This window comes from Athene cunicularia (assembly GCF_003259725.1).
Source record: "Athene cunicularia isolate RWA chromosome Z unlocalized genomic scaffold, athCun1 chrZ_part1, whole genome shotgun sequence".
In the NCBI taxonomy this organism is placed as follows: domain Eukaryota; kingdom Metazoa; phylum Chordata; class Aves; order Strigiformes; family Strigidae; genus Athene; species Athene cunicularia.
Window position 1 is genome coordinate 10,092,752 of NW_020799142.1, and position 17,098 is coordinate 10,109,849.

A 17,098-nucleotide genomic window follows, 5' to 3' on the forward strand; every position below is an offset into this window, starting at 1 on the left:
CATTACTTGGAAATGTATGCAAATTGTTTTCCTAGAAAAAAATGTGGATTTTCTTTATTTTATGGGGAGGACACAACTGTTCTCCCTTTTCCTTTCTTCCCCCCTCAAAAAAATGTCTTCCTGGCTCACCTTTGTATGAGCACAGCTGGGTGATGAGTTTGGGTAGCCATGTCGTGAGACTATTTTCCACTTCAATCTCAATGTTAAATCAAGACAAATATATTGTACATATATATTCATCTAGAATTTTGTTGACCCAAAATTTTGTGTTGTCAAATTTTGTCTTGTGTTAGGTGCTTTCTGTTTTCTGAGTATGTCATACATCCCATTCACTTACTTTCAGCTGTCTTCCAACTATCTTAGAGGTTCTATAGCGGGTTTCTACTCTTTTTGAGTTCAGTTCTATGGAAAATTTTCACTTGATCCTTTTGAAAGGAAAAAAGAAAAAGTTGTTTGTTGGTTTTTTTGTTTGTTTGTTTTTCCATTTAATATTTTGTACTTTTTCTAGCGTATATCCTTGCTTTGCATTCATGAGTCTTCTCTTTAAAAGTACAGTACTTGCACACCTAACAACAGTTTTCTTTTGATAAATAAAATATCAGATTATGTCTGTTGTATTATCACAAACCTATATTATTTGAGTTGCTTGTGTTGCTGATGATGTTTTTTTACCCTATTATGCTGAAGATCACAAATAGGTTTGCACATAGAACTGTGAAGTTACTTGCTTTTTCATTTTCCTATCTACACTGGTCAACTGCATATTATGTTACTTTTGCTCAGCTTTGTTTTCAGTTCTGTTTCCATGACTTTCATGGTTGAGTTCCTCAATTGCAGTTCATGAGTATTGTTTCAGAACAGGATCATTTTGTCTGAGAGCCAGATATAATTCACATGATTTCTATTTATGTGAAGTTTCTGGACTGGTATCAGATTGAATATTATCAGATGTTTTGTAGGTATGTTTGAAAGTGATATAAGAAGTTGCTTGTGTTCTTTTTTCTGTTGATGGAGCACAGGGACTATGTTTTTTATTTGACTGATCTGAGCCATTAATTGTATGCTATGTATTTTCAGTAGCCTTTACTTTAATTTTCCTGAGTTGTTTCCCTGTGTAAATACTAGAGAAGCACATTTTTAGAAATAATAAACATTTTAAAAACTTTAGATTAAAATAATATTTGTTCTTTTCTTTCATGGAAACACTAATGTTTCTGTATAACTCAGCATATTTTAGAAGAGGAGAGGAGGTTGTCTTTTTTTTCATGGATTTCACTGGGATTCAGTGTCTTCCTTTGTCACAATGAGTAGGAATTTATGTTTTTGTCCTGGTTCGGCTAGGATAGGGTTAAGTTTCCCCAGCAGAGAGGGGGAAGGGATCTCCAGCCCGGTTATTCATACCATGCTGTCATCAGGTCCGGGTGTGGCAGCGTGGGAAGATTTTTCCTTTGTGGCATTGGTCACGGGGAGCATGGGGCTGTCTGTATGCATTGCGGTATTTCTCTGCATGTCTTTTATTTTGTTTACTGTTATTGCTGTTTATTGTTGTTATCATTGCTACTGTTGCTGTTCAGATTGCTTATTACACTGTTGTATTAAATTTCTTCTTATTTCAACCCAGGGTTTGTGCCCTACTTGTGTCCGAGGGTGGGGAAGGGAAAACAGCAATGTGGTCTCCAGTCCAGGCAGGGCTTAAAACGACCACAGCCTTTTTTGGTGCCCAATGTGAGGCACAAGAAGGTTGAAATAAGAATCAAAAAGGAACAGACCATGACCAGAGTGTGTTAGAGCAATCTGTTGGGTGTAATTTTTCTGTTTGTATTTGTACTGTTTGATAAGAAAATGTTTGCAATTCTGGCCCACTTGCTTGCGTGGTGGGGCTGGATTAATCCTTATATCCAGTGTGTGTTCCCAGCGCTGGTGTTTGTTGTCATTGGAAAATGTATAAAGGGGATTGTTTTGTCATACTGGCTCCTGACTTCTTATAATGTGTTTCTATCACTATGGAAGGGGGCGGGCCGGTACCTGTTTACCGTTTGGGCTGTTGTTAGGGGTCTCACCCCTTCTATGGGTGAGCCAGGGGAAGAGATCCTCTTGGCTTTGGGAAGTTTCAGTTATCCTTGGAGCCTGCAGGCCAGTGTGATTGTGGCACAATGATTTCTGAATGCCTGCCTGATTTCGGTTTTGGCCATGCGGCACTTCTCTAACAATAGCAGTGCCCGGAAACTGCCCCGAGGTCAGATAATAGTGAGTGGCAAGGGGTGTGGGAAAAGATGGGCAAAGGCCTGAGTCGGTGGGCACCCCCAATGCTTTGGAATTTCACTCCTGAACAAATGCAGAGCCCTGATAAACTGGCAGAGTGCTTAGAAAGGGTGTGTTACCAGTCTGGCAAAACCCAGGAGACACAACTCGCTGCAATGTGTTGGGGACTTGCACATGCCTACCGTGTCCTCTTTAATACCACCCACTGCCCTCAGGGGGGAGAAAGGCCTGCAGGATCTGAGAGTGAATTTACTGGTGCAGCAGCTGGGCCGGGGCGGACAGGAAGAGTCAGTATCAGTCGCCTCCACCAGCACAGCAGCTGAGCCAGAGAGACAGACAGTGACAGTGTCAGTGGCCCCGATACAGAAAAACAAATATACCAGAAAGTGAGCTCACAAAGTGAGGGATGAGGAAGAGCCAGGCCCATCATGGGAACAGGAGGAAGGGCCAGTGGGGATCATCCAATCTCTATCCCCAACTGAGTTGAAAGACATGTGGAGAGATTTTGGCCGCCTGGGAGGTGAGCAGATTTGCACCTGGCTGTTCTGATGCTGGGACAATGGAGCCAGTGCTTTTGAAATGGAGGGGAGAGAGGCCAAGCAGCTGGGATCTTTGTCCAAGGATGCTGGCATTGACAGGGCAATAGGGAGACAGACTCAAACCCTCAGACTTTGGAAGCAACTCCTGCTCAGGGAAAGGGAGAGGCACCCCTACAAGGATGATATCCTATGTCAGCTAGGCAAATGGACCAGTATTGAGAAAGGCATCCAGAACCTCAGGGAACTGGCTGTGTTTAATATGATCTATGGTGATCTGAATAATGAATAGTCACCCATGGACCCAGATCAGGGCCCTTCACACACCTGATGTGGCAAAAGTTCCTGTAGAATGCACCAGAAGCACACTCGAAAGCACTGGCAATAGTGTCCTGGTGGACAGACACCCACACTCTAACAGTGGATGGAGTGGTTGGCAAGCTCCGGCAATGAGGGAAATCTCCCTTCATCTCAACATCCCTGGGTCTCAGCTGTGGAGGAACTGTCTCAGAGGGTCCAGAAAATGGAACAGGACATGTCCTACATTCCACCTGCACGGGCTGATGTCTCAGCCAGTAGAAGTAAACGTTTCCCCACCCAAGAGAAAAGCAGCAGAAGGCACACACCACGAGGCACCCTGTGGTTTTTCCTCTGCAACCATGGAGAAAACATGAGGAGGTGGGATGGACAGCCCACTGCTGCCCTAGCTGCACGAGAAGAGCAGCTGAAAGTGAAGACCATCACAAAAGGGGAGTCCTCCAAGAAAAGCGCAGCTCCAGTGTCCAGTCAGAAATCCCCAGGCAGAATAGAATGGCCAAAGTTATGTCTGACCCTCTTGAGGGGACCAGTAAATTGTTCTTGCAAGAAATGAGTGATGACGAGCAGGATTAGAGGGGCCCTGCCTCCAGCCAGGTGGAGGAAAGGGATAATCGGATTTACTGGTCAGTGTGGATCCGATGGCCTGGCACGTCAGACCCACAAGAGTATAAGGCTTTGGTGGACACTGGCGCACAGTGCACACTGATGCCATCGAGCTACAGTGGGGTTGAATCCATCTGCATTTCCGGAGTGACAGGGGGATCCCAACAGCTGACCCTACTGGAGGCTGAAGTGAGCCTGACTGGGAAGGACTGGCATAAGCACCCCACTGTGACTGGCCCAGATGCCCCGTGCATCCTGGGCACAGACTATCTCAGGAGAGGGTACTTCAGAGACCCAAAAGGGTACCGATGGGCTTCTGGTGTAGCTGCCCTGGAGTCGGTTGAACAGTTGTCCACCTTACCCGGCCTCTCAGAGGATCCCTCAGTGGTGGGGCGTCTTAAGGTTGAGGAGCAGCGAGTGCCGGTTGCTACCAGGATGGTGCACCGGTGGCAGTACCGCACCAACCGAGATTCCCTGGTCCCCATCCATCAGCTGATCCGTCAACTAGAAAGCCAGAAGGTGATCAGCAAAACTCACTCCCTCTTCAACAGCCCTATATGGCCAGTGAGAAAGCCTAATGGTGAACGGAGGCTAACTGTGGGCTACCGTGGCCTGAATGAAGTTACGCCAGCAATGAGTGCTGCAGTGCCGGACATGCTAGAGCTCCAGTATGAACTGGAGTCGAAGGCAGCCAAGTGGTACGCCACGATTGACATTGCTAATGCATTCTTCTCCATTCCGATAGCGCCAGAGTGCAGGCCACAGTTTGCGTTCACTTGGAGAGGCATCCAGTACACCTGGAATCGATTGCCCCAGGGGTGGAACCACAGCTCCACCATTTGCCATGGACTGGTCCATACTGCACTGGAGAAAGGTGGGGCTCCAGAACACCTGCAGTACATTGATGACATCATTGTATGGGGGGACACAGCCGAGGAAGTCTTTGAGAAAGGGAAGAAGATCATTGAAATCCTCCTGAAGGCCGGCTTTGCCATTAAGCAAAAGAAAGTTAAGGGGCCTGCAAGGGAAATTCAATTCCTAGGGATAAAATGGCAAGATGGGCGTCGCCACATCCCAATGGAGGTGATAAACAAGATAACAGCCATGGCCCCACCAACCTCTAAAAAGGAGACTCAGTCTTTCCTGGGCGCTGTGGGGTTCTGGAGGATGCACATCCCGAACTACAGCCTGATTGTGAGCCCTCTCTACCACGTAACCCGTAAGAAGAACGATTTTGAATGGGGCCCTGAGCAACAACAATCCTTTGAACAAATTAAGCAGGAGATTGCCCAAGCAGTAGCCCTCGGGCCAGTCCGGGAAGGGCAGGAGGTTAAGAACATGCTCTACACCGCAGCCGGGGAGAATGGCCCTACCTGGAGCCTCTGGCAGAGAGCACCTGGGGAGACCCGAGGCCAACCTCTGGGCTTTTGGAGCCGGGGATACAAAGGCTCTGAAGCTAATGACACACCAAATGAGAAGGAGATACTGGCAGCGTACGAAGGAGTTCGGGCTGCCTCAGAAGTGGTTGGCACTGAAACACAGCTCCTCCTGGCACCCAGACTGCCGGTGCTGGGGTGGATGTTCAAAGGAAAGGCCTCCTCCACGCATCATGCAACAGATGCCATGTGGAGTAAATGGGTTGTGTTGATAACACAACAGACTCGAATAGAGAACCCCAGCCGCCCAGGGATACTAGAGGTGATTACAAACTGGTCAGAGAGCAAAGATTCTGGGATGTCACCAGAACAGGAGGTGACACATGCTAAGGAGGCCCCACCATATAACGAGCTGCCGGATGAGAAACAATTTGCCCTGTTCAGTGATGGGTCTTATCGCATTGTGGGAAAATATCGATGATGGAAGGCTGCTGTGTGGAGTCCCACACGACAGGTCACTGAAGCCTCTGAGGGACAGGGTGAATCGAGTCAGTTTGCTGAGGTGAAAGCCGTCCAGCTTGCTTTGGGTATTTCTGAGCGGGAAAAGTGGCTGAGGCTCTACCTCGACACCGACTCTTGGGCAGTGGCGAATACCCTGTGGAAATGGTTGCAGCAACAGAAGCATAACAACTGGCAATGTAAGGGTTCAACCATCTGGGCTGCTGAGGTGTGACAGGATATTGCAGCCCGTATGGAAAATCTTGATGTGAAGGTGCGCCATGTGGATGCCCATGTACCCAAGAGTCGGGCCACTGATGAACATCGACACAACCAGCAGGCAGACCAAGCTGCTAAGATTAGAGTGGCTCAGGTGGACTTGGACTGGCAGCGCAAATGTGAACTGTTCATAGCCCGGTGGGCCCATGAGACCTCGGGCCACCAAGGTAGGGATGCAACATACAGGTGGGCTCGAGATCGAGGGGTGGACCTCACCATTGACACCATTGCAGAGATCATCCACGGATGTGAGACGTGTGCTGCAATCAAACATGCCAAGCGGGTGAATCCCCAGCAAAATGGAGAGCGATGGCTGAAATATAGATATGGAGAGGCCTGGCAGATCGACTACATCACACTGCCACAGACCCACCAGTGATGCGCCACGTGCTCACAGTGGTGGAAGCAAACACCGGATGGTTGGAAACTTACCCAGCACCCCACGCCACCGCCTGGAACACCATCCTGGGCCTTGAAACCCAAGTCCTGTGGCGACACGGCACCCCAGAGAGCATTGAGTCAGACAACGGGACCCACTTCCGAAACAACCTCATAGATGCCTGGGCAGAAGAACACGGCATCGAGTGGGTCTACCGTATCCCCTACCACGCACCAACCTCTGGGAAGATCGAGCGCTACAATGGACTGTTAAATACCACATTGAATGCACCGGGAAGGGGGACCTTCAAAGACTGGGACATGCATCTAGCAAAGGCCACCTGGCTGGTCAACACAAGAGGATCTGCCAGTCGAGCTGGTCTGGCTCAGTCAAAACCTCCACGTGCTGTAGATGGGGATAAAGTCCCTGTGGTGTGCGTGAGGAATATATTGGGAAAAATGGTCTGGTTTAGTCCTGCACCAGGCAAAGGTAAAGGCAAACCCATCCACGGGATTGCTTTTGCCCAAGGACCTGGGTGCACCTGGTGGGTGATGCAGGACAATGGAGAGGTCCGATGCGTACCACAGGGGGACTTCATTCTGGGCGAGAACATGCCATGAATTATGCTGTGCCTTTTTTAATTGTTGTTTTCTTATTGTTAACTGCTAAATGGTACCTGGACATAACGCAGGTGGTATAGAATAAAGGGGTGGATTAAAAAAAAAGGCAGTGATGGTTTTGAGCCCTGCCAGGACCAGAGACCGCGTTGCTGTTGTCCCTTCCCCACCCTCAGACACAAGTAGGGCACAAACCCCGGGTTGAAATAAGAGGAAATTTAATACAACAGTGTAATAAGCAATCTGAACAGCAACAGTAGCAATGATAACAACAATAAACAGCAATAACAGTAAACAAGACAAAAGATATACAGAGAAATACCACAGTGAACACAGCCAGCCCACCGTGCATGTTCCCTGTGACCAAAGCCACAAAGGAAAAATCTTCCCGCTCTGCCACACTGGACCTGACATCAGCATGGTGTGAATAACCCGGCTGGAGATCCCTTCACCCTGCTGGGGAAACTTACCCTATCCTAGCTAAACCAGGACAATGTTTCATATGTTATTATGGAGATAAAGTTTTCCTTTTTTGCTGACTGTGAAGGATATCCGGAATATCTTGTGCACTAAGCAGCTAAAAAAATATGCAAAATTTAAATGGTTTACCTTGCGATGACTTGTCACTTTGAAATTATTACTGTTAGAGAAATAAGCATAGAGGTTACTCAGTTACAAGTCACACTTTAAGGTCCAGGAATCCCTGCAGTATGATAGACACTGTACAAATGTTTATATTGAGACTGAAGAACTTCAGCATTCATTTTAAAATAGCTTTATACATTTCATGTATTTAAACATATTGCTAAAAATAATTCTAATAATGTAATAGTAAGTAAAACTTGACTATAAATATATATTAACCAGAAGAGCTTCAAAACAAATGTGTAATTAAGCATCTGCACTAGACAGTATGAAATTGCAGATTGAAGCCTGTCTGCAAGCTGTCCTGAAAGGGAATGTAAGAGGAGTGGATTAGTCTGAAGAGCAGTAATAGAAAAAGAGTCTAATATGCTGTGGCATTTGGGGATTTGCATATAATGCATGTTATTAAGTAAGAACAATTATTTAACATCTGAAGTTAAGACACAATATGATTGCTGTGGGAAACAGCATTTAGATAAAGGAAATCCATGGTTTGAGAAGTCTTGAACTTGCAAAGACTCATGCAAAATTACAGTTTTGGTTAATATGTTGGCTGACTCATATGTTTGCTGGAAAACAGTACTCGTCAACTTTTTCAGATGGCTAGACAATTGATGTTTTACTCCTTTAACTGCTTAGACCTACACCTTAAAAATTTACAATTCCATAAATATAGAGCTTGTTCTGCCACTTCAGGCACTGTTTAGAGAAAAGAAGAAATAGTTGTTATGGAGGAATATTAGTTTGTGGCAGTTCTTTATGTTTGAATAGTGGAGTGTTAGTACCTCTGAGGAAGTGAATGGCATAATATAACAAATATGAACTGAAGATACAATATTCTGACTACACAGATGGTTTTAGACATTGAAAGACTGTGGAGTTCTTCTGCCAGTTGTGGAATTACAGTTTTCTTATATTTGTTGGCTTAATGGAAAAGTGTTTGCTTTAGTTACTTGCTATTATAAACAGTTTATTATACATTATATTTGACTGAAGTTAGTTGCAATTCTTTTCAAAGTCCTTGCTGATCAAAGAAACTAATAACATTATAATTAAGTATAGTTCTGAAGGATTATCATCTTTAAACTCTGATTATTCTGTTTATCAGGGTTAAAACAAAGATAAATCTGGATATTCTTACTCTTTATGTTACTTATAGGCATTGGACTTACTATGAATTGTACCTTTCTAAGCAATAGCATATGGGAAGTTCCTAATGTCTCTGTTGCAAGGAAGTCTGACTTTACTTTCATTACTTTATTTTCTCCCAGTTAAGTGTATACTTACAGACTGATTTCTCAGAATGATTTGTCCATCATTTAGATACCAGGCTATGAATTGTAACAGACAGTGACAAATAATGAAGTTACGGCAGCACAATGAGTAAAATATGGTTTAACTGAACATCAGTGACAGATCATGCATGTATTCTTATCCTATTGCTTAAATTGCCCATAAACAGCTGTTGGATACTGAGAGAGTTCTTGGTTGGCTGCTTTGTAAGGTTAAGCTGTTTCTAGCAACCTGAAAGATGTTGTGTGCACATCCATTTAAAAACTTTCTAGCCATCTGGGAGTCAAAGTGAGTGCATGGTGTAAACCAATTCCAAACTTGGGTCCTCCATCTGAAGAGGATGCAAGCATGTAGTCTGCACACTTGTAGAGTGGGGAAAATTATTGAAGTATGTAGAATTTCTGCTGTGGAAAGAAAATACAGGTTGTAAAAACTAGGTAAAAGAACAATAGAAGAGAATATTTGTTGTGTGAAGTTTTTTTCAGCTGTCACTTGGCTCTTCTCAGTGCCTTTCCACCAAATGACAGAGTTTACAGATATCATTAGTAATCTTTATATTTTGGAATAAACTTTTATTTTTTAAAAAAATGCTTCTAGGATCATGCTGAATGTCAAGTCTGTGTGTGCCATGTGCTGTATAAGCTAACTTCTTCAGAGTCACAAGTGTGCTGTACCAAAAAGAAAAAGAAAAGCAGCCAATTTTGTGATCAGCAGTAGCTGCTTAAAAAGGGAATACAACCCACAGGATGACATGCTAAGTTAAAATCTATATACGTATACGTACATACATACAATTATCGCTTAGATGACCACTGTTCAAAGGTAATGAGACAAGAGAGCAAGGTCTCACCAACAATAGGATATTTAATTTTCACATATATAAATTTATGCAATATGAAATATGAGATTTATTAAAGGTGTACAAAAAATTATAGTGTTTTCCTCACAAGAGTTCTGACCAGTGGCATAACAAACAAGAGAATGGTGTAATGGTAATCCAATGTCATTGGTTAGTTGCATTTATTAAGTTGTTCAGCTGTTTTAATTGTTCATAGTTAGAATTCTCATTTGACATTCATCACTTTTATGGCTTATTGTGAAAATTGCTGCAGGGGAGAAAAGTCTTAAGGAATTATTTGAAAGTTGAGAGGAAGGGGACCTCCTTTATGGGCTGCAGGCAGGGTTATGTTCTTTATAAAGAGAGACAGAAAATATGAAAAAGAAGAAAAACAGGAAAATACACTGAAACACGTATCATTGGTAACTGCAGTAGGTTCAGGATGGAAGGGATGAAGATCATTGGTGGGGGAGAGGGATTGTGGAGTCTCTGCAAGGTAATTAAGAAAAAATTCAAAGTTAATATAATGGGAAAGAATAAGCTAATGGTGCAGCTTAGAGAGCACCTTATTTATATCAGTTTATTGATAGGGGAATACTATTTTTAACAGCATCTTTTGAATACTCTTCAGGAGAATTACACTGGTATAAGAGAGGCCAAAGCACAGTACAATGACCAAAGGACTTGTCATCAATAAGAAAGGTTAAAGTTTTTAAACTCTCAAGACTTGGAAACATTTTTCTTTCATCATTCATAGTGTTTTGATATTTCTGTGCAAAACAAGGAAAGTAGTTACTTGGTAAAATTAAGATTACTTGCATAGAATATTTCAAAATTATCTATATAAAGAAATATGAAACTATTTGATTCACCTTCTCTGAATATTTCTAATATTAGAGTGTTGACTGGGAAAATTCAACAACCTTTATGTATGAAAGAATGTGAGAAATTTAAGACTGAAACATAATAATTTTATTTGCCTTTTTAAAATAAGTCTGCTGCTATTGAACTATTTTTGCTAAGTTCTTTCAACTCATACTGACAAGCAAGCAGCAGCTCTGCTGGATGGAGTTTCCAAACTGCTTGTGATGAGCAGCAATGGATCTGCCATTCTGTCCTGAGTGACTCATGAAAAAGACAGTCAGTCTAGAAATATCATGTTCTTATTTTATGTTGGCTAAAAGGCCAACTGCAGAAAAGACTGATTTGATGCTATGGGTCACAATCAATGGCAAAGGGTATTGTTAAAACCAGCATACTCGCCTAACCAAGATATAACTCTCTATCTTGATAATATACATTTAACACAATGAGTGTTCTATCAAAAGTTTTTTTAAAAAAGTCTCATAAGGAAGCAGCAGTGGAAACTACTTGTACAAAATATGAGGGGGAACAGGGACATTTTGGGATATATGTGACCCTGCAGATATTAGCACTTTAGATGTTAACATCTGGAATTCCAAGCATGAAAATACTGATGGGTGACCTCTATGTTACTATGCAGTTATCCACACTCAAACATTTAAGTGGCTTTTTTCAGCTTTCTTTCCCTTACAATTACCTTCTGCAGGGCAGAAGTGATTCCTTTGGAGGCCAGAATTTTACACAACAGCAATTAAATCCCAGCAATGTTGCTGGGGAACTTGTCTGTGTGGTTGATTGAAAAGAGACACAGGACAAGGATTGCTAGTATTCCAGCTACTTTATATTTAATTCCTGCTCTGTAGTAGGTGGTAGCAACTGCTAGGCAGACAAAATCCAGTCTGGGAAGTTCAGTAAGAAAGTAGGTGGGAAAAGAATTACATATATAAAATAAAAAACAAATCTGCTTGATTCAGTCTAAAGCTTGGCAACTACTTTCTTCTGACAGTCTGCTCACTGTGTTCCACAGAAGGTTTCACTCTGGAAAGGAAATAATGTACAAATATGCTAAGATGTGAATATCAAAATGTGTTAAATATTTCAGCTTATCTTTCTATGGGAAAGTACTCCACGTTGAAAACATCATTAACATTAAAAAAAAAAAAAATCATTGCAAAACAATTTTTCCCTATCTCATTTTAACGCATGTCACTAAACTGTAATGTATCTGATCAAAATTCTTCAGGGAAAAAAAATCCAAAACATTCCAGTGCTTTTCTGTGACACGACACTGCTTTTTATATAAAGTAGTACACTGAAATAGGAGAGAGAAAAAAAGCAGTCAAGCTGGACATCTTTGATTATATGGATCTCAGATTGAAAGTGTCTGTGTCATCATCAGCTTCCTTTAGACTTAGTACATCTTACTTCCTGTGGTTTATCCCCTACGGGACTGCATATATTCTCGAAATGTTCAGACAATTTGTTTCTGTAAGGGAAATTATAATTTTTGTAGTATTTAACATGAATGCAGTTTATTACTGAGGAGACAGTGTCATTCTTTCTCCCATTCAGTCTTATTTGCCTGTATTTTGTTTTAGCCAGAGGCACTTACTTAATAATTATATTAAGCTTCACTGTGTCTGGTAATGGATTACAAAGACATAGTAGGAAATCTGTTCTCCTTAGATACATTTGCGAAGGTATGCATGTAATTTCTATTCACTGAGAAAGGATAAATTAATCTCTATACTGCTTGTTTTGTAAATATAGATCAGCCCTTTTTAGAGTGGTCAGTTGTGGTCAGTTATGTAGCTCACAAAACATCTCTTTTTTTGTGTATTGCAGGTAGCATAGTGTACCTTGGGATGATGGTGGGGGCATTCTTCTGGGGAGGCTTGGCAGACAAAGTGGGAAGGAGACAGTCACTCCTGATATGCATGTCTGTCAATGGATTCTTTGCCTTCCTTTCATCATTTGTCCAGGGCTATGGCTTCTTCCTCTTCTGTCGCTTGTTTTCTGGATTTGGGTAAGCACCTCTGTTTTTTTTCATTTCCACAATTCTGTATGTTAATAAAACTTTTCTGTTTGTAAAAGCACATTATTTAATGTAGAATTATAGTCTGTGTCAGGGGTAAGAGAATAAACAAGTAGCTACTACACTCCTAAATAACAACCTGAAGGGGAAGAATAATGATTTTAGGGAAAAGACACAAACTGCAAATTGTGCGATTGAGTTCTGCTCTTATTTTGCAACAAACATGCTTTGTGACCTTGATCAACTTGTTTAACTCTTTTATGCCTCAGCTTCTCTTTGTATTGCTTGTTCAGTCTGCAAAACTAAACCCGCCTCACAAGTATACTGTAAAATTTCAGTAATATTTCTAAAGTTTCTAATGTCTTATTGTGCATAATATTGTTTATAATACTACTGCAGTCAAGACTGTAAAATTTAAAATGGGACCCTAGAGTGTGCCAAATGTTACTGCTTTCTCCATAAGAATGGTGTTTGTGCCCCTGTGTTTGCTTTATTTTCCATTTAAATAACTTTTCAGTTGCTGGAAAAGTTTAAGGTATTGTAATGGTCCATGAAATTTATAGTTTTAAGCTTACATGAGCAGAGAATGAGATACACAAGCAAGATACTATGAGAAAACTTCTAACTTTACTGCACTCTTGGATAATGAAGAGCTCTGTTCTGCGGAGTGCTTAGTTTAACATTTCTGGTAATTGATTCAGATCAAAACTCCCAATTACAATTCCATTTCAGGTCACTATCAGTCTTCAGGATGCTGAACAGACAGGAGCTGGTGTGAGCACATTATGATGTGTTGTAAAGCCATGCACATGAAGTGTACTGCTTGTGTGGTTTCTTGGCTGTAGCCATAGTGTGCTAAAACTGTTGTGTGCTATTTGTGGTTTTAGAAACCCCTTGAAGTTGTCTGAAGTAGTGTAGACCTAGACACCCATACCAAAAAGAAGTTACCATAGCACTAAGTACTATTAAAGTGATTTATGAAGGGAGATGGACAGAGCAAGGGAGGAGAGGAAGGAGATATGAAGAGCCTTCTTGCTAGCAGAATCTTCTTAGTATGTCACCAGATTGTCAGACATGACTTTAATAGAGATCAAGAGGAAACGGCAACTGTTCTAACACTTAAAAAAACTTAGAAAAACAAAACAAAACAAATCCCATCTAGCTTCTTTACATGTTTTTCATATCATGGGTCCCTGTTCCAGCTGCTGTGTTTTGTCTCTCCATAGAGAAACACTGATCATGTTGCATTATGCTTTCACTCTTCCATGACCCTGTCAAAGTCCAGAAGCTTGTATTCCTGCTTAGCCTGCCCAATTCATGAGGGTAGTACTGAACCCCTGTGCCACAAACGTTTGTCTTTTGGTAGACATGTTTGTGACACAGTTGGTTTTCACCCAGATTGTCCCTCTTTGAGCATATTGCAAAACATGCATTTGTCATGCCTCGTGCCAAACTTGCCTGCAGGGTGTCCTACTCACCTGTAGCAATACCTTTACCTGTAACATACAGCGCCTGTAACTTTACTCGTGATAGATGTATGTTCTGGCTTGGGAAGCGTGTTCTGTTGTGTACCCAGTTTATGATTAATGGTCTTTGAAGGCCCTTCATATCTGTATCTTATACCTCTGTGTGGGTCCCTACTGTGTCCAAAGTCATCTTACCTCACCTTTGAGCGCTGCCTGAATAGATCATAGATAATTTGTTGCTATGTTTTACATTTAAATACCACACCTCTCTCCCCCAAAATCCCAACCAAACAACATCGAAAAAAGCCCTGAGGGAGCATGAGCTGCTGAATCATTCCTCATAGCAATTACTGCACAGAAAGATTCATGGCTGGCTCACATTTGCTGTTTTGTTCAAAAAATGAATTTCTCCCCAGAATTACCTCCTTCAGCTGGTAACAGAGTTAGCCAGAGGTTTCTAGAACTGAATCTGTGCTTCATACCCTCAAGATGAGGGAAAGCTCTTCCCTTTTCTGTTCCCACTGCCTGTGGTGGTGCAGTTTTTTCATCTGACTTTGCATGTTTCGAGCCCTTCATTTTTGAACTGCTCACGCTCTCAGAGGATGCTTACTTTTCCCTTAAGAGTCATATTCAAGATGGTATTTGTGTCACATGCCTTTCCTTTGTTTTTTGATCCCATTTTGGATATAATCTTATGTTGAGAGCAGCTGTAACAAACACATCATATGCCAAGCATCAAGAAGGGAGGGTCTAGGACGCTTCAGCTGCAGAGTCAGCAAAGTAAAATCTTTTCACTTTTAAACAGCTGGGCACAAATATACCTCTGTCATAGCATCTTAAAGATCTATGTTTCCAGATACTTTGCATCAGCTACTGTGTAGGAAGATAAACTCTTTTTGGTATCACTTACCGAAGAACTCTCAGATGTTTGCACCAGCTTTAAAGCTGTATCTTCTTGCAGTATGATAGGAGATTTGCTTAAAAGGCTTGAGCTAAATCTTGAACATTTATTGCAATCTTTACTACATCCTAGGTCTTGCTTGAATTAAAAGTTGTGTCAGTTAAATGGGAATAGAAACTCAACCTACTTTATAACATCATTTCAGAGATCCTGTCTCTGAACAGTAGATGTCAGTTCTCCTTTCTTAATGAAATACACTGACTATATATCTCTGTTATGAAGGGAAGAGGCTTTGTTACAGTGACTTTGTGTGAATCAGAACCCAAATATGATATAGGAATAATTTTAAGCAAAGAACTGAACTATATGTTTTAAAGACAAAATAGTATTGTTACTCACACTCGAGAAGAGCTTTCTAAAGAGTCAGAGATTTATTTGGACAATTTAATAAAATTAAAAGTCAATAAAATATTAAGAACTGTTAAAAAGATATAAAGTAATTTAGGTGTATAGAGTTTAAACTAGTCTATTATCTTCTAGAAAATATATAAATAGGTTAAGAAGCATGAAAAAAAAAAAAAAAAACAGTATCTGGTAGAAGATTTTATTTATAAAAAATACTATAAAATAGATTTTTCCCAGATTCCTTTGCAGTCAAAATGTGTTGATAAAAGTAAACTGCTCAAGGAAAAAAATCCCTTCAAAGAATTTTTTTGCATCTGAAAAACCTAGAAGTAGTAAAAATTTTACATGCAAAGAAGTGATCTGGAATACAAACCAGTATAAATATTAAGATATTGCTGGGTGAAGGACACTGAGTGATATGAAAGTCTGAGAGGTGAACTTAAGCTAATGAAAAGAATAAAAATGTTGGACAGTATGCAAAATCATTTCCTTTTATGGAAAATAATATCATAACTGTGATTCCTCCATTGATTAATCCAAAATCAAAACTCAAAGGAAATTGAATTCAAAAGCCTGATAAAAGTCTAGGAGGGCTTTAGACATGGTTTTCTACAAAGTAAAAAGACCTAGACAAGAAACTGTGAGCTGTATTCACCATTAGTAACATGCAAAGATTTATTATCAAAAAGTGCCTTGTTAGCTCAGTCTTTGAAATTATCAAATGAAGGTTTCTCTAATACAAGAACATGACTCATAACATCACTGTTAACTTGAATGGAACTGGAGTTGTAGCCTATTCAACATTGCCACTGTGAAGTATTATTCTCAGTTAGAGAATTTTACCTAAACTCCGTTTAAAAAAAAAAATAAAAAAAATTAAGCTATTACTTTACCATTTTTGGTGATTTTAAATAACTTTAGATGCAGTGTTTCTACGTACAACTCAATTTAGAATAAACTGCTTAAAAGTGCACTATATATTTGTAATATCCCAGCAAATTTCAATTTTGTTGCTTTGAAATAACCAAATATGATACAATTAGGGAAAATATATCATTCTTATCCAGCCCAAATGTTACTTCTATAAGAATCCAAGTTTTAATGCAGTAAAAAGATAGTTGAAATAAATACCCTGAGATAATTCTTCAGACAACCTCATACATTTGTTCCCAGGTGAAATTGATTCTTTTTCATGAGCAAAGTGAAAAATGCTAAATAGATGTGTCCTATTTTACAAGCCAGACAGTATGTCCAGACTTCAAAGATTTCTTTTAATCTGGCAAATTTGCCAGTTTGGCCGAATTTCTTCTTCAGATCCACAGAAATACTAGGAAATACAGCTTAGACGTGGTTAACTTGTGTGACTAAAAGCTATTAAGATGCCTTTCGCCTGCTCGTTGCTCCTTGTGAATAAGAGTCTCTCTTGAGATGTACTGTCATAAAGTGTTTCTTTTCCAGAAGACTTTAGACTATACTTCACTAAATCTGAGACTCACCTTCAGACAGCTTTCTTAACTCTTCCTCAGAAAATATCTCTAAAGCTACCTGCAGAACTTCCACATTACTGGAATCTATCAAAGAGTGCTGGTGTCCATGCAGTAGCACTAAACTCATCATTTTGATCTTTTCTCAAGTTCTTCACACTCTTGTAAGGAATCAGTAGTTAGCAAAAGCCCAAAACTGTAGATTAAGTTGCTTGTAATTGGAAAATTTGAGGTGATTGCCTGTGAAAATCCATCCATGCTGACTTCTATCACCACTTTTGTATATTATGTGTAGTGGT

General features: G+C 40.8%; 1 protein-coding gene across 1 annotated transcript in view; it reads left to right on the top strand.

Moving 5' to 3' along the window:
• The window catches only part of SV2C (synaptic vesicle glycoprotein 2C), a 104,966-nt gene that overhangs the window by 15,823 nt on the left and 72,045 nt on the right, over positions 1–17,098 (top strand). The window contains exon 2 of the mRNA XM_026865611.1: positions 12,354–12,534. Coding sequence (XP_026721412.1) covers positions 12,354–12,534 — 181 coding nt within the window. The remainder of the gene's footprint in view (positions 1–12,353; positions 12,535–17,098) is intronic.